The sequence below is a fragment of the Panthera tigris genome, chromosome A2 (genome assembly GCF_018350195.1).
Source record: "Panthera tigris isolate Pti1 chromosome A2, P.tigris_Pti1_mat1.1, whole genome shotgun sequence".
NCBI classification, from domain to species: Eukaryota; Metazoa; Chordata; class Mammalia; order Carnivora; family Felidae; genus Panthera; species Panthera tigris.
Genome location: NC_056661.1, coordinates 20,814,676 through 20,842,303, shown reverse-complemented (window position 1 = coordinate 20,842,303; position 27,628 = coordinate 20,814,676). Strand labels below are relative to the sequence as shown.

The following is a 27,628-nucleotide window of genomic DNA, read 5'->3' as shown; positions in this document are numbered from 1 at the left end:
TCGGCCCCTCGGCAGCCAGCCCGCCCGCCCGCCTGCTGCCGGGCCCCGCCCCGGCCCTGCGCCGCCGCCACCGCCTCCAGCAGCCGCCGCCATGAAGCTGACCGACAGCGTGCTGCGGAGTTTCCGCGTCGCCAAGGTGTTCCGCGAGAACTCGGACAAGATTAACTGCTTTGACTTTAGCCCCAACGGCGAGACGGTCATCTCGAGCAGCGACGACGACTCCATCGTGCTCTATGACTGCCAGGAGGGCAAGTGAGTGCGGCGGTGGCCCTGGGCCCGGGCCCGAGTCTGTCCGTCCCTCCCTCTCTCCCTCTCGTGGCCCAGCGCTAGCCCCGCCGCCCGCCCCCGGCCCCGCCGCCCTCTCCGGCCTGTTTTGCACTCGCTGCCGCCAGGGCCGCTTCCATTCCGAAGATGTCCAGGAGACCTTTTTAAAAATAATAAGAATAGTGAGAGTGATACTACCATCGTTATTATTTTGCTTGCTTTCGGCCTCCTGGAAAAGCGCTTCCGTATCGCTTGCCAAACCCCACCTTGACCTTGACCTTTAAACGCCCGGTCCTCCCACCTGGGCCCCAGCAGGTAGCTTTTCCGCTCCTCCGACTCTGTCAGAGGTGCCGGTCGGCTCTGGCCCCCCGCGCGGAACCGCAGAGGCTGCGCTCCTGCCTCAGCAGCGTCACAGCTCGCTCTCTCTGCCCTCCTCGGTGACCTCGATTCAGCCCTGGCACTCCGCCCATCCCCTGCCCCTTAGCTTCCCGCCGCCTTCTGCCGGAAGGCCGCGTGGGTTGCAGTTCTTAGCTGTCAGGATTTATTTGTTGTGCCTCTTTGGGCCCCCTTTTTCTTTCGGTTCCAAATCATTCTTTTACTCCCTCAGACCCATTGCCCACATTTGTAGTTAACTTTTTAACAACATCAGAAACTTTTCCTTTTTGCCAAAAAAAACTAACTTGGCTGTCCCATCCCGACCTGAATGGGAACCTACTATGAAAACATAGCATCCCAAAACAATTTTATGTTTCCTCTTATATATATTTTTAAATTACACTTTATGGTCCACCTGGAATTACCAAAATTCAGGGTCTGATCGTGAAATTTCTGTGTTGCCACCGCACTGCATCTCTAAAGTCTTATAAGCACATTTGCCTTTTTCTCTGGGGACCTTGTCAGCTTCACCTCACCCTTTATAAACCTGCTTTGCTTTCTCGTTACTAAATTGTGAACTCCTTTGGAGCAGAAACTGGCTTAGGCTAGATTCGATTTCCCTCAGCCACCTTCTCCAAGCAGGCTTGTGGCTATTTGGTATAATCCGGTGGCTAGTGGTTTTGTCAGATTTCATTTTGTTACCTAATTCCAGATCTTATTTTTTGAATCGTTGGGGTTTTCTCTGCCTTTTCCAACTGTTCTTTTTGCCTTTTGTTTTGTTTTAAAACCGATGCCTTCTGTAAACTTTCTTTGGAACTTGTCTCTTCGTTTGTGAATTCGGTTATCAAAGTAACGTTGTTTTGGTCTAAGCTGTATCTTCTTCCCAATTTTTTCCCACGGGGGCTATGGAAAAGTATTATGTAACTGGCTCTGGATCTGCCTGCAGTATGCAGACGAGTGGCCTAGAGTGGTGGTCCTAAGGGAAGAGAGCATTGTTAGCTGGACCAGTGCTGACTTTAGTCAACGTTATTCATTTAGTAGATGTATTTCTGTCCAGGTTTGGTCATTTGAATCAGCTTGGAAGAGAGAGTAACATATAGAGCTGGAGTCGGGATTAGGATTGTGGGTTCCTGGGACTAGAAGTAATTTGAAGCTGACTGGCTTGAAATGTTGAGTGCTTGTGCACAGATTGGAACCTCTACCTGGAACCTTGATGATGGAGATGTATGTTCTCATTCAAAGGAGATGAAGGTTGTGATAGCCTTCTTAGTAGTTTCTCTCTAAGTGTGGCATAATTTCTACTTGTTGGGAGCAGTGACAGTTTACTTGGAAGTAAAATGTTAATTTTACGACATGCAGTTTATTCACTCATGTAGCTTTTTACATAATTACAAACTTACAGGAAAGTTAAACAGTATTTCAGAGATCCATATCATCCAATAATCAGTTACATTTTACCTCTTTTGCATTACAGCTCTCTGTGTTAAGTATTTAGGTATGCATTTTTTAATGAACCATTAAGAGAATAAGTTGGAGGTATCAAGCCCCTGATCTCCAAACACTTCAACATGGATTTCCTCAGCACAAGGACATTCTTTTATACAACCAGAGCACAATTATCCAAATTAGCAAATTTAGTATTGATGTAATAGTGTAGGGCATTCTCTTTTACATTTTCTCTTATCAATTAATTGTGACCTTATTTCATTGTGGTCTATGGCAAGGGACTGGCTTGGTAGTTAGGAGACCTGGGTTCTAGTTTGGCTTTGTGACCAGGTATGTGACAATGGTTAGATCACTTCTCTGAGTATTAGATGACCTCTTTTGCCTTTAAGAGTCCATGATCCTAAGGGGTAATGTGAGGAAAAAATGTGCCACTAGTATAAGTCAAACCAACATTGGTAGAAGAGTAGTGTTTCCTTGGAAGTCATAGTATCTCTACTAGATGGTACTAAATGTTAGAATTTGGGAGTTTGAAGATGGTCAAAACAAGATTCTTTATACTTAATCTTTTCCAGTTTTTTGTTCATTTTGTCCGTTGTTTTTGTTCATCCGTTGAGTGATTTTTCAATTTGAAAGACTTATAAAATATATTATCTGCTAGGTGATGAAAATTTTTCATAGTATTTTTTATTCATGCCTGATCACCAGACTCATAGTTTGTGGAAAGAAGCTTAACCAAAATATTCATGGAAAAATGTTGTGCATGGGCTTTGTAAAGATTCTCTGAAATGGATGCAAAAATTAGGATCTTGTTTCCAAACTAGGAAGTGATATGAGGTAAAAGATTTGTTATTAAAAATAAATCTCAGGTTAGTGTTTGAGACAAATAGGCCATACATAAGTGGAACTAAAAACTTTCCTTATTCCATACCCTTTAACATTGGCTCTTCAGGATATGTCTTCACTATTTTAGACTGAATTGTTGGGATAAGTAAGCTTCTTTTTCCACTTGTAGAAATAAAGTCAACTATTTTTTGAGAGCAAGAACACATGTATGTGCATACATGTGCTCGCTGTTTACCACACAGTAACCCCACAGCAGAGCCCAGGGTAGGGGGTTAAACAGGGTAGCCTTTGAGCTGATCTTTTTAACTAAGCTTTCAGTTAAAGGTGAGAATGTGGAAAATTCAGTGCATTTGGAATGAGAAGCTTGTTTGGAAATGAGTTTTGGGTAGGGAAACCCTTGACCTCACTGACATTAACAAAAATTGAAAGTGCAAATATTTGAGTTCTTAAAGCTGCTTGGGTAATCTGATTGTTTAGCATCTAGGCTTCATTGAGAGGGCGAATTTTTTTCTTTTTCAAAATTGGAACTCTTTGTAAACATTGGTATACAATTTATAAAATCCTCCTATACCCAAATGTAGAACATTGTGAGCTTTTGGTTAAAGATTTTACTGAGATCAGTTTCAGTTTGATCTTTGATTTTCAGGGTCCTATAGAGGAAGACATTGAAGGAAAAGGAACTTCATATGAATTTGTAACTCCTAGCTTAGAATTATGTGATGTTACATTAAAAAGAAAAGAACCAATGACCAGTTTTTTTCTAGGGAGAATCAGCCTTGCCTTCTAAAAGCCTCAGTAAGTACTTTGGACTTGTAGAATAGGAAGGATAGATAGCTTCTGCAACTGCAGGTTATATTAGGAAAGACAAGCAGTTTTACATCTGGTTTCAGTTTTGATAAATCATTTGTTTCTTCTTGAGAAAAGATCTGGTTTCTAAGTGAATGGCTCAAGAAAAGTTTGGCCTCACTAATTTAACGTATTCCCATATCCCTCTTTGTTATAAACTGTGACTTGTGTTTTGTGTGCCTTTCTTTCCAAAAAGATGTACTTTTTCTCAAAACTTCTGAACATTGTAGTAAAGACTCAGTTGAGCCCTCAGATTTACTTCCACTTCCTAACCTCAGCATTTGTTGTTCAGAGGTGAAAGTCTGTTGCACTTGATTGATTCCATTTGTTTTCTCTCGTTTGGAAGAAATTCTGTTTCTTTCCAGTGTTAGAGCTTCCAAAGAATTCTCATCCTTGCCACATCATTCAGATTCTTCTGTTTATATGAAGATCCTAGGTTTTGGTGATGGAGGATTTTGATGGTTTTCTTTCTCTGTCCATTTCCTCATCAGACCAAAGAGAACCCTGTACAGTAAGAAATATGGCGTGGACCTCATCAGATACACCCATGCAGCAAACACAGTCGTTTACAGCTCTAACAAAATAGACGGTAAGCAAGCCTTCTTTTTGGGAAGTAATGGTTATGATTTCTTTTGTTAAGTAGTTCTTGGAATCTTTGTGACTATTTCTGCTTTGCTTAGAGTTTCTGTAATTTAAACATATTTTCTTAAGATGTTAGCAATTGTTATGACTGAAGGGATGCTGGAAACAAGCCACCAATACTTTTGAAGGACTTGAAATGGAGTATGAAAGGTCTCTAGATTAGAATGGAGAGTGGGTATAGGAAGCAATGAATTATATTTATAGTCTGTACTTCTTTAAACTTGAAAGAATACTTTTTGAACAAATAAAAGGAAAGACTATTTGACATACAGCAAGTGGCAAATAACCACGAATGTTTCAGCTGTGGTAGTTTAGGGACCTTAGATGAGATTTTGGTGTATGCTCTACCTTTCATGGTCTGTGTCATGAAGGACAGTGTATTGACCTTAATTATGTTTAATTTTAGGGACCATTTTTAATCTGAATTTTGTCCCTTTTCCATTTTATTTTATTTATTTTTAAAGACTTTATTTGTAAGTAATCTCTATACCCAATGTGGGGCTCGAATTCACAACCCTGAAATCAAAAGAGTCACATGCCCTTCAGACTGAGCCAGCTAGAGGGCCCTTCCCCTTTTAACTTTTAAATAAAGTTAATGGTTTTAAAGAGTAAAGAGTTATTTTTATAAATTAAATTTGTGAATTTCTTTATCTAATAAATGATCTTGATCTTGTTTTTACCTGCATTTATTTCCCCTGGGATAAGTCATTCTCAGTTGACAGTTCATCTTGGTAGTTGAGGACTTTCACCTTAGGACTTTTTTTTTTTTTTTTTCATTTATCTCACTGATTTATTGATTGTCTCACTTTTTATAGTAAGTTTTATTTTTTTTTTCTTTTTTTAAAATTTTAATGTTTATTTTTGAGAGAGAGACAGAACATGAGCAGGGGAGGGGCAGAGAGAGAGAGAGAGAGAGAGAGAGAGAGAGAGAGACACAGAATCCAAAGCAGGCTTCAGGCTCTGAGCTGTCGGCACAGAACTCGATGCGGGGCCCCAGCCCACAGACTGTGAGATCATGACCTGCTAGATCATGACCTGAGGTGAAGTCGGCCACTTAACCGACTGAGCCACCCAGGCGCCCCTGCAGTTAAGATTTTTCTAATGTCATCCACAAAGATCACTTAGACTGCTGTTTTGGCTATGCTTATCTCAGAGCAGATGGGCGGAAGTCCTTTTTTTTTTTTTTTTTTTTTTAAATGAGACTTTTCTGCCTGTACTTGATTTTTAGTAAGTATATCATTTCTACTTTTCATGCCTCTATTTCAGAAGTGGTTTTCTAAGTAAGCAGTGCAATTGATGCTTTTGGACAAGAATATAAAACATTAGGATCCTGAGGAAACATATCTATGTGATCACCTGAATGACTGGTATACTTCTTCTGTTGGGGTGATTAAATGTGAGGATTCTCCAAATATGGTGCAAAATGAGGCAAATGTGTGGCACTTGCAGCTTTGCTGCCAGGCCTCTGCTGGGAGGATGTTGCCTTTCCTGTCTCGAGTGCATCCTGAAGAGTTCCTCCAACGCTCCGTTTCCTTTTGCCTGATTCCAGGCTGAGGTAGTAGTTTGTACAGTTTGAGGGTCTATGATACCACCCGGTACAGGAGATAACTGTACAGGCCACTGCCTTGCCAGGAACAGTGCACCAGCTACTGAGTGGGGCGGAGAGGATGGCGACTCCCTGCTCATCTCTGGGAAACCAGGTAATGGGGAGGAAAGTCTTTTTCTGCTTAGGGCAGGTGAGTAGTTACTAGCAATAGAACATCCAGGAAGACTTCATAGTTGTCATTCTAGAACTTTGAAGATTTTCAAGGAAAACTATATAGAGTTCAGTTTTGGAACATACAAAGAGTGCGGTTTTCCCTCTCCCAAGTTAGATGCCCTGTTACTAGAAAGTACCCCTGTGAACAACTGGAATGACTTGGTGCTTTCAGCCTCTTTGTTTCTGTGTTGTTTGCCTCTAGAATGTTCTTTCTATGCTTTCCTATCTATATTGGCACCATTTCCTATTGCCTTTTTCGCAACAGTTGCTTCTTATTCCTAGTCTTTTGCAAGGCATAGTACTTTCTAGTTCTGTTCTTTATGGCACTTCATTCCCTTTCCACCGCCATCTTTTTGTTTACTTTTTCAGGTAGAATCACTTGGTTTTTAAGAGTGTTTGTCTTTTTCTCCCCAAGCACAAATCTCTATGATTATTCTTTTCTTTGATATTGACAGAATCTCGCTGCTGTGACTTACTGATATATTTATGAGTTTAATTTTTAAATGTTTTAAGATCTTTTTAACCCAATTTCTTGATTTGTTCTTTTGGACACTTTATTATTATTATTATTATTATTATCAACTGACTTCTCTCTGATGCACAAAGTACCAGTGGATAGCTGGTTAACTTAAAAAGTAGTAGGACGTTACTTCTGTTTCCATTTGTTTAGTTTTGATGTAGATTATATACCCAATTAAAATTTAGGTCCCTAACACGCTGTTGGAGAACCCTGGACAAAAATATTATGCCAGAGTTCAGCCTGATCCTCAGTTTAGCATGGCTACTTAATTCTTTGAGCCTGTTTCCTTAGCAGCTAAATGTTTTCCTTTAAGGCTTGCCATTCTGTGAGCACTGAACCTATTGTGCTTTCTGGGGGTGGTGCAGGCAGGGTATATTTGCAGGACAGGTTGCATTGTAACTATGCAGAAGCCAAAGATTGGTGGTAACAATGATTTTTAAAAATTGCTGTATATGCTGTCAAGAACGAACTCTGCTTTTGAATTATGTGAAATCTGTAGTGCCCATTCTTCAGCTGTGGAGAAGAATTACTCAGCCTTACTTATTCACACCTTGCTTGAGTTATGGAAAACAATAAATTTTTTGGCCTTGTTTTCAAGATGAAAATGTACAGTAATTCCTTTAAAAATAATAGGGTATCATCATGCCTTATTTGTCTTCTTACAGATACTATTCGTTACCTGTCCTTGCATGACAACAAATACATCAGATACTTTCCTGGACATAGCAAAAGGTAAGAACCAGATGTTACAGAAGTAGATAGTTCTTTTACCCCTGAGGTTACCCAGAGACTAGGAGAGTAGAGAGATTTTATTAGTGAACTAAAGCTAGTTCTTTACTGCTGTTTGGCATTCCTCTTAGTCTTCTCTTGTTAACTCTCCCTCAGACAGTCAATACTTGATTTACTGAGGTTGTGGAAGCAGGGGTAGGACTTCATAGATAAACTGAAATCTCAGTTAAAACATAATTGGGGAAAAAGTGGATTAAAGACACTCAGTGGAAACCTATGTAGTACAAATTACATTTATCATTGAGGAACCCCAAATATTAGATGTCCCTTAACGAAAGGACCATTTATATGTGAGGCCTCTTCCAGTACTGGTGGCCCCATTACAGCAGGCCCCTAGTCTTCATAAACATGTTCCATGTGAAGATCTTAATGAGGATGAAAAAAAATAATAATAAATAAAATTGTCCTTTGTGACTTTTGAAAGTCCAGAAGCTTGTTTCCTTATTCTGTTTTGTAATGCATTTTGTTTCTCTCTATCTCATACCCCAGTTCCCCCAGTGTTTTTTCTTCAAATATTCAAGTTTGGGTTGAGTGTTAAACACATTTTCCTTTGGATGATATTTTAATCACTGAGGGTATTTCCTCCTGCTTTTGTTTACAAACATACATTAACACAGTACAACTTGGAGTGGTACAGAACCTTAACAGGAGATGGACCAAGAGCACCCTGTTTTAGGCTGCACTTTTGATTGGGCAGAGCATATCTATGTTGCTGAAGGTGAGAGCTGACAGCTATTGGTTACTGGTCCCAAACAAACAAATGATGGCTTGTGATAAGTAGATGTTTTTGCTTGTTTGTAGTCAAATTAATGTTCACAAATGATTTGAGTTGATTGTAGTTGTTTGAAATTCTTTCCAATCTTCCTGATTATCCAGCTTTTTGATGTCCTGATTCTCAGAAGATAACTTGTTGCCTTTTTTTTTTTTTTTTTTTTTTAAGAAAATCAAGGCCATCCAAAATGAGTTCTTTTCAACTTCCTTGGAACCCTTTCCTTGAAAAGAAGTATCCTTTCTTCTTTGACAAAACCAACCTCCTTCTTTCTACTTGTTTCCATCTTCTTAAGTAGACTTTTCCTTGCTGCCTACAAACTTACTTGGTCTTCCTTATCTTAAATCTATTCCTTGAACTTATCTCCCACTCCTTGTAACTGTCAAACATGAAAGAATAATCTGCATACTCCCATCTCCACCTCCTCACTCATTCACTGTTTAAATCATTTGGTCTAGTCCCGGGATCATTTATGGGGCTTTTTCCATGCTGTTTTACTCCTCTTTCCCTGCTGTCTCCAGTTAAAATCTGTCTTCGGGGGTGGGGGGTGGGGGGTGGTTTTTGGGTTTTTGGCTTTTTTTGGTGTTCAACTTCTCAGTGACTTTTTTTTTTCCCCTTTGGCAGCGTACTTTCCCATTTTGGTTCCATTCTTGCAATTCTTGGCCTTTCTTTCTCCTTTTGACTCTAAAATAAGTAAGATTTCACCCTAGCTTTTCTCCTGTCTTGATATTTTCTCACATCTTCATCACTAATTTCATTTACCTCTACTCAGATGGCTTCCCAAATCAATATTTTTAGCTCATGTCTACCCTGATTTCCAGACTCCATTTCCACCTCCAGGTTTTATATACATCTATGTGGATATCTCTTTCATGCTCCCACCTGACAGGTCCAGCATACCATCCCTCATTGTTACATGCTGTGGGCCATATCCTCTCTCTTGGCCTCATGTTTCTTTATCACTGTCCCTTCTAATTATCCTAACTCAAAGCCTCTGTTCCCTGTTCGCTTTCTTTCCCTTGCTTTCACATCTAGTAAGTTGTTAATCCTATTGATTCTACCTAGGTTTAACCTAGTGTGTCACTATCCTTTTCTTCGGTCCTGGCTCATGCACTGTAAAGTGAATTACAGTCAAATCCTAATTAATCTCCCTATCCCTCATCATCCTTCTTTAGCATCCTGTATTACAGTTCCGACCACTTCATAGTCTATCTATATCTCTGTGAAGAACTTTAATAGTTCTCCATATCTGTCTGCCCCTTCCCCTTGGAGTGAGGCTTTCCTCCCTCTGGTTGTGACTCATTTTCCCAACATTATCTTCCACCACTCAAGTTGAGGTGAATTCTGGGCTGCTTCCTAGACATGGGCCTCATGCCTTCCTGTCTGGCACTTTTTCTGTAAAGACATCTCTCATTGAAATCCTGTCCACCACATGTGGTGCTGCTTCCAGAAAGCCTTCTCTGACCCTCTCTTGGAGTTCTCTGGACTGGACAGTTAAGCTTTCTTAGAGTTGGGCTATTTTTGTGTTGTTGTTTGTTTCTGTTTTTGTTTTTAAGTTTATTTATTTTGAGAGAGAGAGAATAAGCAGGGCAGGAACAGAGAGGGAGGGGGACAGAGGATCCAAAGCAGGCTGTGTGCTGACCACAGAGGGACCGATATGGGGCTAGACCCATGAGATCATGACCTGAGCCAAAGTTAGACCGACTGAGCCATTCAGGTGCTTCTAGAGTTGAGGTTTTACTCCTCGTTGTATTCTCTTTACTTCTCAGCATAGAGCCCAAGATAGACTTTCTCTGAGCTTTTGACCTGAATACAATGACCTAAAATTACATGTACGTATGCATTCTGCTCACTGTTTTATTACCGCCTCAGCATTCCCAGGAAATTTTGGCTTACGGTATCTTTAAATGTTTAAGTTGAGGAACTAGTATGTATGTTAATTGAGTTATATTGGAAGAAATTTTTCTTTAGGTAAAAATTTAAAGAAAAAAAAAGTACATTTTCTCATTTTCTATTCATGGCATAAATTTTAATGCTTTCCAGTGGAACTAAAACCTTCTGAACCCCTTTCAGTGTCATCCAAAACTTGAACCTACTCTATTTCTATATAAAAGATCCATTCACAAATGAGCTGTGCAATTTGGTCATCTTTTTGACTTCAAACTTTTATCAAATGAAACAGCACAACACCAACATTTCCTTTATAATCTTCATCTGTGACACCAGCTTCTATATCTATGAAGTGTTTTACGGCCAAGCCAGAATGCAGAACTACTCTTCCATAGTCCAGAAGGAAGAGTTATCCAAGTGTCTGTTTCCACAAGGGCCTTCTCTATAGGTGGTAATGTAGACTCATAGGCATTATATATACAGGTCATAGCTTGTGGCCCTCAATGAAACTTCACTTGGGGCTTTGGTAGAGCCACATGTTGTCCTTCATTGCAGGCCAGGCCCAAATGCTTGGGAGGTGGCTGGTGTCTTCATAGCAGAGTGGCAGAGTGAGAATATGAGCAAAGGGGACAAGAGAGCTCAGGAGCCCTTGGAAGAAATGTTTTCTAGTGAGTGACTCTTAGTGGTATAACCATAAAAGGGGACTCATATCAGAAATAACAGTTGCTATTAGCACAGGCCTGTGGCTTGGCTTAGTAAGTAGTGCCCAAACCAACAGCCTCACCATCACTTGGGAGCAGGTTCTCAGACCTGCTGGATTAGAAGTTCTGGGAGTGGATCTCAGTAGTCTGAGTTTTTAATCCACCCTCAGATAATGCTGATTGTACTCAGGTTTAAGACTGTTAGTATAGTCCACAAAATTCTAGTTAAGTAATTAAGGATTTTTTGGTAGGTTTTGTTTTTTAATTGAGATATAGTTTTGTACCATAAATTCACCCTCTTTTAGTATACAGTTCAGGTTTTTAGTATATTCACAGAATTGGGCAACCATCACCACTAATCCAGAACACTTTCATCACTCCCAAATAGAAACCCTGTATTCAGTAGCAGTCACCCCCCATGCCTCCTCCTATAAGTTCCCAGCAACCACTAATCTTCTTTCTATATCTATAGCTTTGTTTATTCTGGACATTTTTTATAAATGAATGAGACAGTTTGTGCCCTTTCATGTCCACTTCTTTCACTTACCATGTTTCCAAGGTTCATAACATGCTGTAACATGAATCAGTACTTCATTTCTTTTTATTATCAAATATTTCATTGTATAGAGACACCACATTTTGCTTATCCATTCATTAGTTGATGGGCATTTGGGTTTCCACTTTTTTGCTATTATGAATAATGCTGTTGTGAGCATATGTGTACCTTTTTGTATGGACATAGGTTTCCATTTTTCTTGGGTATATACCTGGAAGTGGAATTTCTGGGTCATATAGTAACTACCTTTCACTTTTTAAGGAACTATAAATCTTCCAAAGCACCTGCACCATTTTACATTCCAACCAGCAATGCATGAGGCTTCTAATTATTCTAATAGGTGTGTAGTGGTGTCTCCTTGTGGTTTGCTTTGCATTGGAGGCTTAACATTTTTATGCTGTAGCTCGAAGTTTGTTTTTTCATTATATTAGTTGCTTTTGGTTATTCCAGATTGTTTATATGTGTATGTTTCTTAAAATGGCAGTGTTGAGAGAACAGGTATATATAATGTAGCTAGGCAGGTAGAGTGGTTTAGAGTTCACATCCAATTTTTGCAAATATTATGCTTCAACTCCTATTTATCTTGATGCATTGCAGGGTGGTGGCCTTGTCCATGTCACCTGTGGATGACACTTTCATTTCTGGGTCTCTTGATAAGACCATTCGACTCTGGGATCTCCGGTCTCCTAACTGCCAGGTAATGGTACCTCACAGTTAAAGTTTTCTATGGTAGGCACTATCATGAGCTCTTCCTCTCAAGGAAAGGAGAAAGTAATCGTTCCATTCTGAGATCCCAAAGTCTTTCTAAACTTTGGAGAAAATCTGTTTTCCTGGTAGGTGGCTGGTAATTAAGCTAATACCCTAATCCAGTGCATATTGCATTATGCTCTGTGGATTTTTGCTTTCAAAACCATTTTCCTGAAACCTGTGAGCTGTAGCTTTTACGCTCAAAGAATTTCTTTTTATTTGGATTCAGTGTCTATAGAGTTGTACAGTTAGGGTTGATGAAACCAGTTGTATGGAGACCTGTTTGTAAAAAGCCTTATTTTAGTTAGGTTTGTTTGCTTTTTCCATTCTCTGGGTAGGTGTCTGTTTGTGTCCTTTCTTAGTTTTCATTGGAAAAAGTAAATTACATGGTGGTAAGATCCTGGGTTCATTAACCTTTTTTCTTATTTTTTCATAGGGCCTCATGCATCTACAAGGCAAGCCAGTTTGTTCCTTTGATCCAGAAGGGTTAATTTTTGCTGCAGGTGTCAATTCTGAAATGGTCAAACTTTATGACCTTCGCTCTTTTGATAAGGTAAATCTTTGAATCTTTGAGCTATCTTCATATCATGGAGGTTTTGAAGGGTAAGATGAGAGCCTTTTCCATGATAAAGGAGGTATGTGGTAGACACTGGCGAATGTCAGAGCAATAGTTCTTCCTTGCTTTTCCTAGCCAAAAGGAATCTAAAGGGACAGAATGAGAGTTGGCTCTGGCAGAAGAAATATTGATGGGCCTTGGGCTGGGTCTGCTGTTTTTATCATTTCAGGGGCCATTTGCGACTTTTAAGATGCAGTACGATCGGACTTGTGAGTGGACAGGACTTAAGTTCAGCAATGATGGTAAACTCATCCTCATCTCCACCAATGGCAGCTTCATCCGTCTCATCGATGCATTCAAGGGAGTGGTGATGCACACCTTTGGGGTGAGCTGACAACCTTTGAGCATGGCTGTTTCCATGCTCCTCCCTCCTGGGCTGAGAATTGTGGTAGCTGGTTGATGGAGACCAGTGGTTATCCTTGACTCACTGATGGAAGCATGGACATGCATTTTCATTCTGAACATGAACTAACTTCTCTTGGATTCTGAGACATTCACTTCTCTCACATAGTGTCCCAAGTTTGGAATTTAGATACAAAGTAATTCCTTGCCATAATAATTTTCTAGTTGCATTGAATATGGAGTTGGGGATGGGGGCGAACTGTAAAGGGTGGCAGCCGAGTTTGGAACCTTGGTGGCACTATGCATGAAGAGGAGAGGGTTTCATGGAAAGGAAGGTGATGTGTGTGCTGGGTAAGTGTTTATAGGCAATTATTTTATATTAATAGGGCTGTGATAAGAGAACTGTTCTGCTTTTTTTTAGGGTTATGCCAACAGCAAAGCTGTCACTCTGGAGGCCTCATTTACTCCAGACTCCCAGTTTATTATGATTGGTAAGCTTTCTTTATCCCCCTTGGGGGGTTATTTCTCTGTACTGTGTATTTTTTTGTTTGTATTTTTGTTAGTTTTAACTAATTAAAATACTATCTATTATCCTCTTGATGGGTGTTCTCACCTATCTCACCACAATGTATAGTCTTATGCCAAAGGTGCAGTGTCTTTATCCTGATTTTGCACTTCTTTACTGGGACTTGGCATTAATGTTGGTTGAACCAGCGTAAGAGTTAAACTCCACAAGCACAGTCTTACTAATAATACTAGCTTTCTGATTTAACCCTGCATTCGGTTTTCAGTGGCTTGGTGTTGGTGGGATGTGATGGTATTTAGCCCCCTCCTTTTTTAAAAAATGTTTTCCTTTAATGTTTATTTTTGAGAGACAGAGCACAAGCAGGGAAGGGGCAGAGAGAGAGGGAGACACAGAATCTGAAGCAGGCTCCAGGCTCTGAACTGTCAGCACAGAGCCTGATGTGGGGCTCAAACCCACGAACTGTGAGATCATGACCTGAGCCAAAGTCAGACACTTAATCAACTGAGCCACCCAGGTGCCCCGTAGCCCCCTTTTTAAATGAGAAAACTAAAGTTAGAGGGGAAATGACTTGGATGGGAACAAATAACTAGGGTCAAGGTCAGTTTCCAAAGTGTCCTTTCTTCACTGCCCCTTCTCCCTCAATTTCAGATGAGGGCCAGGTCCTGAAGCTTGACTTTTCTCCAGATGTCAGTTTGTCTTTCCCACTTTTCTTTGCATTGTGCCTTGAGCTGTTGTATTTTCCTTTATCATTCTCTTTAGGTTCAGAGGATGGCAAGATCCATGTCTGGAATGGAGAGAGTGGTATAAAAGTAGCTGTGTTGGATGGCAAACACACAGGCCCTATTACCTGTTTGCAGTTCAACCCCAAGTTCATGACCTTTGCCAGCGCATGTTCCAACATGGTATGTGAACACAGGAGATGTCTTCCACATAAGGGCCCTTTCCATTTGGGGTGGTGGGTGCTTCAGTAAACTGTGTCCTAAATAGGTTCCTGATAAGCATCCAAGTTCATGTTTCTCAGCTGGTGGCTTCCCTGGTTCACCTCCTATTATCTGATCTCTGGTTGGACTTGGCTTTCACTTTCACCCTTATTTCTGTGATCTGGGATCACCTGTAAGCTGCTGGGAGACCTCAGGCCCATTTTTGCTATAGCCCCTGGTTTTATGACCAAACTACTTGGGACTATGCCTAACAATTTTTTGGCTTCTTAAAATACTTCGAACCAGCCTATTGTGGCTGCAACCTCTCTGTTTGCCATTTCTTTCAGTTTATGCTGAATTCCTGAGAAATTTTTACAGTTGATCATAACTCACTACTTAGCGTTTCCTCCAAGTTCCTTATGTTTCTAGGCAATGCTAGCAGAACAAAGCGTCCGTGTGTCTCAGCCTCAGGTTTCTTTTTAGCATCTCTTAAGTATACCTGGGTATTTGAGGATGAGGGATTTCACTACTAGCCTACCCAGAACACATTGCCCCCTCGCTCTTTTTTTGTTTTTGACACTGAGGAAACGATGTCAGAAAGAAATGCAGCAAAACCACCTCAGTCCCTGTCATTTTTTTACAGCTTGAGAAGGAGAGGGCATGTTGGAGGTCACCTGGCAGATTGGCAGTAAGGCCAGATACCCACCTCCCCAGACAGCTCTTTTGTTTTTCCTTACCACTGGACTACGAAGGTAGACATGTTGGAGACAGAACCAGCTTACTTTTGCACAGAGGGGGAATGTTTTTCCACAGATTGTCAGAATCGGTTGGTCATGAGGGAAGGCCACCAGCCAAAATTCCTCCACTGTTGGGGTTGGGCACCTTGATGCTGGGGGCACGGTGGTGGTAAGAACCCTGAGTGAGGAGAGAGGCTTGGCTTTTAAAAGTTGATTTATGTTTCTCCTTCCAGGCCTTCTGGTTGCCCACCATCGATGACTGACCTTGGTGCTGCTCGGCTGTTTCTGTACAGTGAGGGTGGCCAACAGGAAAAAACTCAGAGGGGACTGAGATAATGGATCGGATCATTTGACTGGGCTGAAGAGCATCCTTCCACATGGCCTTCCCATGGATGTGCTGTACATCTGCTCAGAAGAAAAAAATTACTTTGCCGAGCTTCTTCAAAAAAAGACTGTTGGTGTGGCAGATTCTGTCAGGACTTAGATTTTCCCGCTGTCACTGCACTGAGCTCCTCCAGAGGAGTGACCAGATTCATGATTAGGGTATACTGGGGCCCTCGAGACGCCTTCAATTTTGAATGTATTTGCTGCTGAGGAGCCGGTGAAGTTAATTCTGCACATCCCTTCTCCCACCCCCATAAATGCATGGGAAGCCACAGTTCTGGTTTTGAGATGCTAGGGAAGCTCAGCACCCCTTGCCCGCACCCTGCATGTCTTGTTACTGGGTCTCCCTGTGTCATTGTGGCAATATTCCACACCCATCATGTTACTTAGGTGCCAAACATTTACAGAAATAAGTCTTCATATATCTGGGGGTCAGAAAGGGACAGATGAACAGAAAAGGACCTTGCTTGCCAGGAAGCCTAGCGAGTTAGTCACGTGAGGGTGGGTGATCTGGGCACGCCTCAAGGCTCTGAGTGTTGGATGGGAGATGGCCCAGGAGCCTGAAGGGGAGGGAAGTGGGGGTTGCAGGTGAGTTCCATGACTGGGAGGTTTAGCAGTAGCCTGGTGTGATCCCCCGTCATGAAGACAAACCTGCGGTCTTTCTGGGTGCCTACCAAGCTTGGTTTTGTACAAAAGCAAGGTGGGAGTCTATTTTTGTACATGAGATACATCACGCTTTCCTGTGGGCCAGTATTGTGGAGTGAGTCTGAGTTGTTTACACTGATGCCTTCCCTGCCCACCACAAATTGTGTACAGAGTCTCCAGATGATACTACCCCTTCCCCAGCTCCCAAGCAAGAGCTGGCTGTAGGCCTGTGTTATATGTTATATTTAGCCTTTTTATATATGACATGGGGTTTCTGTTGTTTGTATTTTAGCACAGTGTGTACACCTTCATTTAAATATATCCGTGTGTGCATACATATATATGTATATGTATGTATGCATATATATATATATGTATATAAAATATCTGTCATTTCTCAGAGTTCAGCAGAAAGAGGTCGAGTCCTGCAGCCCGAGAGAAAGACTGCATCCTTGCTAATAGTGTTTGCCACAAGTGTTAGTGAGTCTTCCCTATTACCCTTTTTTCCTTTGGGAGACAGAATGAAGCAAAGCTTCAAATGTTTGCTGTTCCCACGGCAGCTAACTGAGGGTCTTGGGATAACTTCCCTTGTATTCCTCAAGCCGCACTTTGGGGCCCTCTCTGCAGTATTAGCCCCCTTTTTGCTCGGTGATGCTCTGTCTGCGCTTGGACGTGTGTGACAGTCACTTTTGCATGCCCTTTGTGCCTGGCTTCCGGCATCTGGGGACAAGATGCTGGAACCAGAGCATTTTCAGTTTGTCTGAAGCTTCTTTTCCAATTACAGGTCATTCCTGTTTACCTGGTATGTCTGCTTTCTTCTTTTCCTTGCCTTCTCTTAGAAGAGGGAGAGGTCTTGATCAGGGTTGAAATGAGCTACAGCTGGCTCATGGCCTTTCCTTCCCCTGCATGGCCTTCTTAGAGCAGTACCAGTAGCATGTTATTTCAGGAAGTTCTCAAACATTTAAGTAGGTCATAGGTTCTCTGCAGATACAGAAACGGGCTCCACAAGGTTATGACTTGCCCAAGAGTACATAGTTGCTAAGGGGGAAGCAAGCCATTAACTGCCTTTGTTCAGCAGCAGAAATAGGCTGTAAATTGCCAGCAATTACTGTTTTGTTTTGTTAGCAATTACTTTTGACTTGTTTCTCAAAGGGCAAAGGGCATACATCTTTCCAAAATGTCGACTGGAATCTGCAGCTTTTCTGCAGTGCCACCCACTGTATATAGCTCTGCCTTATCAGAATGGAGAGACTTCTAGAAACCAGATGATCTATTACTGCCCACTCCTGGCTCTCCAAAGTAGAAAATTCATGGTAGGAGTAACTGTTAAGAGTGCTTGAGACTGGGTTTATAAGAAGGGCTGCCTAATAAACATACCTGCAGCCAGAGAAGCCACTTGCCTGTCAGCAAGGAAGATGATTCCTCTCGAGAGTTCTTGTGTGTCCAAAGCTGAGGTACCACATTCTTTGGAATAGGCCCGTCACTGCCCCTCTTTCTAGGGACCTGTGGCTACAGAGCTGGCTCCTAAGTTGGGAAGGAAAGGGGAAAGCTACAGCTGGAAGTGATTGGACGTGATGTGGTAAGAATAAGGCAGGATAAAGGAGCAGAGGGGCTAGGGCTGCAGGGGTGGAGCCGGTGGTATTCTAAGCTCTCTAGGATGGGAGGGGCGCACCACACTTGAAGAGTCCAGGCCAAAGCCACCAATTTATGTGGGACACTGCACTGCTCAACCACCAGCCAGTGGGGGATTTTTTAATTTTTATTTTTTTAGATAAAACTTCCCTGTTGCAATCATAATTAATGCTTATTGAGGAAATTTGGGGAATTTTAAAGTGAATCAGTTTGCCACCCAAATGCTACCACTGTTAATCTTTTGGTGTTAAATGTTCCTCTAGAAATTTCTGTGCATAGATTTTTGGTGTGTTTACATAGTTGTTATTCTACTGTATATACAATTTTATGTCCCTTTTGTACTTAACATATAAACATTTTTTCCATGTTACCAGTCTTAAACAGAGTTTTATGGTTGTAGCTTTTCTGTTGAGTTTCCATAGCATTGTTTGCCTCGTTCCTAGAGTTGGAGGGAGGGATGGGTTGTCTCCTGTTAGTCCTCCTGATTCCCTTTGGGACTCTGGTAATGCTGTGTGGATGGATTGTTGGGCTCCCTGGGACTGCCTCTGCCTGCCCGTGGTGACCAAGGCCTGTCAGCTGTTGGGAAGAATCCCTAGACCCAGACAGACCTCAACGCATAGCAGCCTGGGTCTCCTCAACCGCAGGCTCTAATAAGCAGCCACAGGGCCAGAAATGAGGGACTGGGAAGGGCCAACTGGTCTTGGTCTGCAGACTCTCTGGCACGTACCTCAGGCTGCCTTTCATCCCTCATTGTTACCTCGACACTTGATCAGGTTGGCAGCCTGTAGCTAGAATAAGGTTTGTCCTGCTAGGTCCCGGCTTCTGTGGGGCAAGGGTAATGGAGCCTCTTCTTTTGAGGCTCTTGCACCAGTTCTAGCAGAAGGCCTGGCCAGTAGCTTGATAACCCACTGCTTGGCTGGTGAGTTGGCAACTCCTAGAGCCTGTGCACCAGCTCGGTATCCTCAGAGCTGCGGGACCTGCCGCCTGCCACTTTGCCCAGGGTCGTCAGCCAAGGATCATGAAGAGCAGCAGAGGGAACATCCCAGCTTGTGAGTGATAGGCTCACAACATCAAGGAGGAAGCGTCCCAAACCCCCCCCTACCCCCTTGCCCAGCCTGGTGGAGGGCTGCTGCAGCATTTGGCTCTGCTGAGACACACATGGCTGACCCTGCAGTCGCTCCTGTCATTTGTGCGTGCTTGCAGGTGAGAGACGCACCACGCCCACTCCGGGGGGCTTCAGCCTTGTTTGAGGAGTGAGAGCAGGCAGTGGGCTGGATCGGAAGCAAAGCCTGCAGGCTGCAGGGGCGAGCTGCCTCAACAGTCGTGGGTGAGGCAAGTGCGGGATGCTGCCCACACTCTGCTGGGGGCAGGGTGGTTGCTGAAGACAGAGGAAGTAAAACTGCAGGCCTGTTAAAGCACACTCCTGCGTCTGCTAGCCACCTAACTAGAGCAGGCCCAGAGAGGGGCTGCCCAGCGGTTCTGGGGCCACCAGTTTGTCGGGACCTCACTGGAGACGGAGGCCCAAGAGTGCTGGGCTGTGGGACAGGACTGTGAAAAAGGGGAAATTTCTTCCTTTCTCTTCCCTGGAAAAGGTATATAGGAAATGGAGTCTAAAATGAGTTAATTGGGAGGCGCCTGGCTGGCTCTGTCGGTAGAGCACGAGACTCTTGATCTCAGGGTCATGAGTTCAAGCCCCACACTGGGCATGGAGCTTAAAGAAAATAAATAAGATGGGCAAATTAAGAAAAATAAGGGGCGCCTGGGTGGCTCAGTCGGTTAAGCATCTGACTCCGGCTCAGGTCATGATCTCATGGTTTGTGAGTTTGAGCCCCGCATCAGGCTCCCTGCTGTCAGCACAGAGCCAACTTCAGATTCTCTCTCTCTCTGTGTCCCTTTCCCACTCCCGCTCCCCCTCTCTCTCAGAAATAAAATAAACATTAAAAAAATAAATGAGTTAGTGGACAGGAAAGGGGGTCTGAGAGCCTCCCAAGTTAAACACTAGTTTTACCGTCAGTTGTGCTGCCACCTAGCCCATGTCCCTCCTGGCCCCAGGCTAGGGTTGTGAGTTGCCTGGTTAGAATTCATCTCAGTTGTAAACTAAAGTAGGAATGTATCAGGGGAGTTCGGTAAGGCTGAGGTCAGAAAGGTGGACACCTTGTAATTCAACAAATACTTCTGAGCACCTGAGCTTTGGCAAGTGCTAGGTGATAACAGTCTTGTGGGGAAGGTGAAGAACCAAGCTGCTCCTCAAACACCGAGTGACTTGTCTCCAGCTAATTCTTGCTTTATAGAAACTGGCATTCAAAACCAAGTTAAAGGCACCCCTTCTGGTACATCAAGCCCAGAGCTCACAGATGGTGGTACAGACCTTTCTGTTCCCTGGCCCACAGTTCTCTCACAGGGGCTCACCCCATACCAGGAACTAGGGAGGCCCGCAGAGAAATGCAGTTCTGACTACAGGCAAACTTGCAAGGTGGAGCAAAGACTGATTCTTTGGAAAATAACAAGAAAGAGCAAAAAGTATACTATAATGTCAAGCTTTACAGCAATTCATGATTCACAACGGCTCTTCCACACAAACATTTAACAATAGGGAGGTGATGGGGGGGCGGGGGCAACAAAACCAAAGGCGTTGGGGCATCAGCTGAGGGCAGGGCTAGGGCCAGAGAAGAGTGGTCAGAGGACATCCCCTGCTCAGCAAACTCTGGGATCCTCTTGCTTCTTTCTGTTCTGCCCCAACTTTAGTCCCAGGGCCTGTGCCTCACCTCCAGTGGCAGAGGGAAACAGGGCAGGACCTGAGCTGGTCTCCCCAGGGGCTGATATCGGTTCAGCAGATAGGAAGCTGCCCACAGCTTTCCATAAGGTACCATGCATGGGCTTTGGTGGTTACTGAGTAGATACCCTGACATTTATGGTTTAGGAGACCTGAATCCAAACAGGCTTTTCTGCCCCTCCTGGCATTCTTAGCCAATGCCCTTAGTCCAGCTGTCCCCATCTGAGAATAACACTGGGCTGCTAAGGACCCTGTCAGAGGAGCCTCACGTGGGTTTCCTACGTTGTAAAGGGATGTTACCATTGATACTGTGCTCTTTCCTGCCTGCCAAAGAGGGGACCTGAGGAGCTGGGCTCTCCGTACTCTTCCAGCTTTGATTGCCTGGTATAAATGCTCCCCATGAAATGGGTGGGGTTGGGGGGTGTCAACCCATTGTGTCTGGCGGCAGGGCAGGTAGGCCTGCTGTGGACCATGGTGGAGGGATGCCCAGGCTACACCTGGCCCTGGAGTGGTTCTGGGATGTGGCGTCTGAATCCTCAGTGGCCACTGCTCCTTTGGCCCTGGCTGTGCAAGGGAATCACGAACACAGAGATGTCATCGTAGGACACCTGCCCTTCCTCTGTGAGACCGTCGTCCTTTCCCTGTGTGCTATGTATCAGCATTTGGGCCAGCTCCGAGAACCTGTGGGGACCAACTGCAGATGCACTTCGGGGCCAAAGCAAAGAAGCAAAGCCAGCCCTCAGAGAACTTGCTGCACAGGGCTGGACAGACACATGGGGACCCAAACAATGCGGTCCAGCTGTGGGGCCAGGCAAGCCACAAGCATGGAAGGGCCACAGGTTGGACCATGGAGATTTTTAGTCTCAGGGATTTCTGAACCCAGAGATTTTGGAGACCCACCGTCACCCCGCAGAAGCTTGAGACAGTCCCGATCCTGACCACCTGCCCTGAGATGTCAGTGTCATTGTCAGTGCTGTCTCCCCAGCCATAGCTACTTCCTGGTGTTGCTGCTGGTACCGACCCAGGCACAGGCAGGTCCCCAGAAGCTACAGTACCTGTGTGAGTCCTCTCGGTTGCCAGGGAGGAAGCTCCGCACTAGCCGTGCCACCTGCTCATTGGATAGGACATCCCAGAGCCCATCAGTTGCCATGACAACCACATCCTCCTCCTGCAGCTCCAGCTGGTCCACATCCAGGACAGTCACCTGCAAGTTAAGCCTGAGGATCCTTAGCACTCCCTTCCCGGGCTCCTGCCAGCCTCATCGTCTGCCTTTCCGGGCAGACGGAAGCTGGTGTGGGCTATTGCCCACTCACCTGTGGGACAGCGAGCAAGAAGGGCTTGAGCTGAATGTTTGTGTCCAGGACTCTGAGCTGATGGTCTCCCAGGCCCCGGGAGACAGCCAGTGTTCCCAGTAACCGAGCCTGGGGACAAGGGAGATGTGAGGTGACAGCAAACAGCCCCAGAGAATGTGCAAGTAAAGCACACAGAAGTGTACTGTGGCCCTTGGGTGCCCTGGGTTGAGGGACAAACATCCTGTAGCCTTGGAGCAAACCCCATGACCCCAGCCACAGCCCCCAAAAGGGACAAAGGAGCTCCCACTTCTGCAGGGGGCAGTTTAAGAGAGGTTCTTAGAGGGTGCCATTCACTGACCTGTCTACCCTGCCCATGGATCAGTGGGTACTTGAGATCCGACTTCTCCACACACTTGTAGCTCCTACCAGGAGCAGACCCAGCATCAATCCAGGCCCTACCCACCCCTCATCTCCCCGCAACACAGAGCCCACCCTGCCCGCGGGAAAAGGACTGCCCCAAGCCCACACACTGGGCCTGACGCTAGGCCTCTCCCCACTGTCTCCCAAACCCACCCTGCTCACCAGCCTCTCATGTGGTGATCCCGGAACAAAACCTTCTGCCCTAAGTCATCCCCCTTCAGTCGCCGAGGGAACTCCAGTCGGGTGAACTCACCAGCCAGAAGCTCAGGGTAGACAAAGGCCTGGGGGTAGGAAGGCATGCTCAGATGAGGCTGTCTCTGGTGGCTTCTGGTGACCCTAGATTCAGGAGTTGGGGCTCCATAACCTTCCTCTGCCAAAGGCACCTACCAGCTGCTGAATTCGCTGCCGCTCAGTCTCCGGGGTGAACTCAGAGCTCAGGGGCCGAACCTCATCTTTCCGTACCAATATGGCCCTGGATGGGGTTGGGGAAGAGAGGGAGAGGCCTGTGGAGCAGGCTCCACCCTCACTCATGGCCTCTCTCAGCCACCAGGGACCAGCTCAAAGCCCCCCATGACTACCGACAGCCTGCAAAGTAAAAGCTCGGCCCTTGGGCCTGGCGCTTGAGCTGTCTGCCCTCCCTCAGATTTGCTGTCCACTCATACCTGACACACCAGGTACACAAACAACTCAGCCAGTCAATCCCTACTTCCATCCCTCCACGTCCAGCCCCCTTTCACTGTCCCCACCACCTCTGGTGCCTGCCTGCCGACCCCACCCTGCCTACCCTCCAGGTACTCACCTGCTATCCCCGGCATTGGCCACATACAGCTTTCCCTGCAGGGACACAGCCACCAGGGCTGTGCAGCCGCCCACCTGGCCTGAGGCCTCCAGCTCCCGCCCGATCACCTCATCCTGGGGCAAACCGAGGCCACTTTAGCTGCTGCTTGTACTGCCACCATACCACTCTGTCCCCAATCCCCACCCTACCATTCACTTCCCCACCAACAAGCCTGGTAGTCCCACCCAACCCAAAGTCTGGCTATGACTCCAGGATCCCTGTGGTTAGGAGATCTAGAAGTATTCCTTGGGAGGGAGGGAAGTCCTATTCAAAACTGAGGAAGGGAAACCAGCCCCTGCACCAAGGACCATCAAGGTGCACAACGTACGATGCAGGTAAAAGCCCCTAGCACATACTAGGCACTGGATAAGTGGGAGGGGTTAGTGATGGCAATGATGACCATTACTAACAAACCAACCAACCCAATCTTGTCTTCCCAGTGCAAAGATCCAGGGAGACCACCACTGTGTGCAGGGATGCTCCACAACCCAGCGTCCCACAGGTGCCCGGTCCCTTCCCCAGCCAAAGGCCACACTCACACATTCCTGGAAGGCACTCTCCAGAGCCCCGATCACCAAATCTTCCGCCCTAATGCCTTTCTCTTCCACAAACTGGGGATCACTGGAACAGATGCTGCGGCCGCTGAGGTGCATGGGGGGCTGAGTGGCCACCATGCCCTCTACCACGGCCTCCAGCTGCCGGCGGAGGCAGGAGTGCAGGGTGTTGGCAGCCAGGATGGCTGCAGCTGGCCCACCATGCCCATCAAACAGTGCCCAGTAATGACCTGTCAGGAACTGTACAGGAAGGGCTCGGTGTCAGGCTCTGCCTGGCTTCCCCAGTTGTCCCCCCACCTGGCATGGGAAACTAGAGCAAGAACCTGCAGTCCCGGTCCCAGCCTGTTAAGACCAGCTCAGGCCCAGTTGCACTCACCTCCTCTGGGCACAAGGTCTGCCACTCCTGGTCCTCTTCAGCCCCAAACTCACATCTCCGGATGCACAGCTGCCCACAGGCTGCCTGATCCTCATTGAACTCAGATTTCTCCGCATTGATGATCCTGAGGCCAGTAAGTGATCAGAGACCCTTCAGGGACACACCCATGTTCCCACGGGCAGAGACCAAAGCTGGTACATAGAGGGAGGAGCCCTACCTCTGAGGCAGCAGCCCCTATGCTGTCCCTAACACACACCTGGACAAACATAGTGTAAGTTTCCTAACTGTTCAGTAACCTCAGGGTAAGGCAAAACTCAGGGCCCAGCGCCTCTGTGCTGACCTGGGCTGTGAGGTGAGGGTGCGGCTGTCCGAGGAGATCTGGGGCTCCTTTGCCAATCCTCCCCCCCATCTCGGCCAGATTTTCTGTCCCATACAGCACAGGCCACAACCCAGGGTGAGATGCTGCGTGCGTGTGAGGGGTATCTCCAAAGCCCGCGCGCAGTGTTGGAACTCCACCCAGGGTCCCTGTCTCATCTTGGAAGCCCCAGAGGTGCAGGTCCTTCCCAACTAGTGAGCCTCTCTGAGGGAGGCTGGAGTCCCCAAGAAAAGGCTGCGGTGGGATCGGGGGAAGCTGTCAAGAGTCCCAGATGAGGGCAGAAGGGAGGTAGCCACAAGGTTGGGGGACGGGAGCACTGGCTCAGCTTAGGCTGTTTTCCAGGACCGCCCAGCAGGGCCGGCACGGAGGCCCGGGATCAGGGTGGAGGGGTGGGGGCGGGGGCCGCGACGGGGCACTCACTCGGCGTAGCCTGCGTTCCAGGGCAGTGCGCGGCCCCGCGCTGGACTGCGCACGGGCCGGACGTCGGGGCGGCGTGGAGCGTCGGCGGTGCCGGGGCCCGAGCCGGAGCCGCGCAGGAAGCGGGGCCGCCGGTAGGGCACAGGGCTGGAGCGCGGCCTGGGCGGCCGCGGCGCGGGCAGCGGACCCCCGGGCAGGAAGCGGCGCCGGAACCAGCCGGCGGACATGGCGCGAAGGCAGGGGGCTGCCGCGCGGGAGGAGGAAGCGGGCCGGGGGCGGGGACGGGCCGGGGAGGGGCGGGGCGGCGACGCCCCCAAACGCCAGCCTCCCGCGGGGAGTGCACGAGCGGCCTGGGCGCCCTCGGGGCTTGCCGGGGCCCCTGACGACCCCAAGAAGCAAAGGCTGTTGGCAACCCCGCTTCACAGGCAAGAACACTGAGACCTCCAGAGGCGAAGTGGCTTGCCCGCGTCACGCAGCCACCCGAGCGGGCGTAGTGCTGCGCCACACGCGTGGGGTGGTGGCCTTTGCAAGGGAAAAAGTCCTCCTCGTCACCCAGCGAGGTGATGGGGTCATTCCGAGCGGAGCCGAGGCCTGGAGGCTGGGTCCGCGTCCGTGGGGGAGCCTCCGGCCTCCTCCCGCTGGGCCCGGACCTTGCGCAAGGGTTAGATGGGAACAGGATGTGACTGGAGGTGTCAGACTGACACGTTGAGTAAGAGTCTCAGAGCACAGGGTTCCCTCGGGTGGCCCTTCATTCCCCGCCCATGCAGCCTGTCACCGTCCACCCCCACATGAAGCTTGGTGGCCACCCTGGCGTTCCTCAACCTGAGCCTCCTCTCCACACTTCAAGGACAGCCTCCCAAACCACTGCCCCTCCAGTCAAGATGTGGTCTCTGGACAGACAGCAGGATTCTCACTAGAATGTTCGTGACTGGTAGACAAGAGGAATTCATGGTCCCCAGAAAGCTCCAACCAGTCCAAGTTCAGACCTGGAACTAAGGGAAGTGAAAGAATTTCATCCCTGCTGGAGGCAAGATGCTGCAGTCTCTTAACCCCTGACCAGCTGTCACCGTGCGGTCAGCAGCAGCGTCTCCCTTCACACCTGCAAGTCGATGGAGTGCTTTGTCACCCTTCTGTCACTTAAGCCCAACTCCCTGTGCAGCACTGTTATTTCTGTCTCTTGAGGAGGACTCTGAGGCCCACAGAGGGGAAGTGTCCTGATGCCCAGGGCTCTGCTGTTTCCATTATGACAGTTCAGCTGACTCAAACTCCCCACAGGGGATTTCTCTTCCCCTTTCCTCCTCCAAAAAGGCAGGCTTGCCAACTCAAAGCCCCTGAGGCCCATAGCCCAGGGTCCCCAGGGAGAGCTTCAGGAGGAGTCCCTACCTTTGTCTGGGCTCCCAAGCCTAGCACATGCTCACATGCTGGGTGCAGCAGTGATGGAGGTTGAGTCCCAGCTCTGATGGCGAAGGTCTGGTGGATGGTGCTTGTTCCAGCTGGCAAGGGGGTTGGGGGCAAAATCAGAGAAAGCTTCCCAAAGGACACCTGAGCTATGGTCTATCACCAGGACAGAAATGGACCAGGGACCCAGGGTGGGGCAGGCCCAATTCAGTCTGTGGGGTCACCTCTTCATCCCTACCAGCCAACAGCTCAGAGCTTTTTAGTCTAAAATGAGAGGAAACAACACAAGCACAGTCTTTTCTCCATGCCAGTGTCTTGGACTTCGTGGGTGGGATGAATCCTGTCCTTTGAAGCGTATTCAGAGAAGCTCCTGAGATGTCACAGGTGGTCTGTTTCTCAGTGTAGCTGTGGAGCCCTATGGCAGTCCCTTCCTCCCTGTTCCAAGGAGGCCTGAGTGTCCCTTCAGTGCCACCGAGGCTCCTCTGGCTTCTAGGTGGCTTCTGGGAGCCTCTGCTCTGGCTTGGATCCCAAGCCTGACTTTCTTAGTTTTCGACCTAATTTTGCTGAAGCACATCCTTTAACAACTCTCCAAGAAAGGATGACTGGAAGGTCATTTCCTGGATCCTCCCAAGTCTGAAAGGGTTTGCCTCAAAAAAAAAAAATTTTTTTTTTTAAAGTAAGCTCTACACCCAACATGGGGCAAAATCCTTTGTTTTTGACTGATATTTTAGCTCAGAGTCTGACTTCTCTGTTCATTGTCTTTTGACTGTTGCTTCTGCTGCAGTCTAGGGCTCCTCTCATTCCCAGACCTTTAGATTGGTTGTTTGCCTTTTTCTTTCTCCAGAAGTTTCTAGTCTCTTCTGTCTCTGGTGTCTGAAATTGTAGGGGAGGTTCCTTGGGGTGGGTCTCTCTTCATTCTTGGGCTGAGCCCTCCCTGGGGGCCATGCAGCCCCCCACTTCCCAGTGACACCCTTCTCCTAACTGTTCCAATGAACGCAAGCTTGCCCCGCTCCTGGCCTGACACCTCTCCTCAGCTACCTCCGTCCGTATGTGACAGTTTGGGGTGGGGAGGAGCAAGTTTAGCAAAAAAGAACAAGATTTTTATGCTACATTTTTTTTCACTCACAAGGAGAATAGTTTTTGTTGAGTCCCATGACTTAAAATTCAAAAGGTGGGGCTCCTGGCTGGCTCATTTGGTGGAACATTCGATGCTTGATCTTGGGGTCGTGAATTTG

The 27,628-nt window shown here is 46.6% G+C and overlaps 2 protein-coding genes across 2 annotated transcripts; one reads left to right on the top strand and one right to left on the bottom strand.

Annotated features, from left to right (window-relative positions):
• The first annotated feature begins 25 nt into the window (after positions 1-25).
• WDR82 (WD repeat domain 82) lies at positions 26-18,319 on the top strand. Its single transcript, XM_042979079.1, has 9 exons — positions 26-252; positions 4,266-4,363; positions 7,361-7,427; positions 11,998-12,097; positions 12,584-12,700; positions 12,933-13,088; positions 13,527-13,596; positions 14,391-14,533; positions 15,522-18,319. The coding sequence occupies exons 1-9, from the start codon at positions 92-94 to the stop codon at positions 15,549-15,551; spliced, it is 942 nt and encodes a 313-aa protein (XP_042835013.1). The 5' UTR covers positions 26-91; the 3' UTR covers positions 15,552-18,319.
• A 1,529-nt stretch (positions 18,320-19,848) lies between these two features.
• PPM1M (protein phosphatase, Mg2+/Mn2+ dependent 1M) lies at positions 19,849-27,628 on the bottom strand. The gene is made up of 11 exons (XM_042979078.1): positions 27,520-27,628; positions 24,999-26,488; positions 24,203-24,326; positions 23,812-24,066; positions 23,234-23,346; positions 22,822-22,906; positions 22,597-22,715; positions 22,373-22,436; positions 22,036-22,143; positions 21,778-21,926; positions 19,849-21,403 (listed from the first exon to the last, which is right to left on the bottom strand). Exons 2-11 carry the CDS (start codon positions 25,220-25,222, stop codon positions 21,259-21,261), a joined length of 1,386 nt encoding a protein of 461 aa, XP_042835012.1. The 5' UTR covers positions 25,223-26,488; positions 27,520-27,628; the 3' UTR covers positions 19,849-21,258.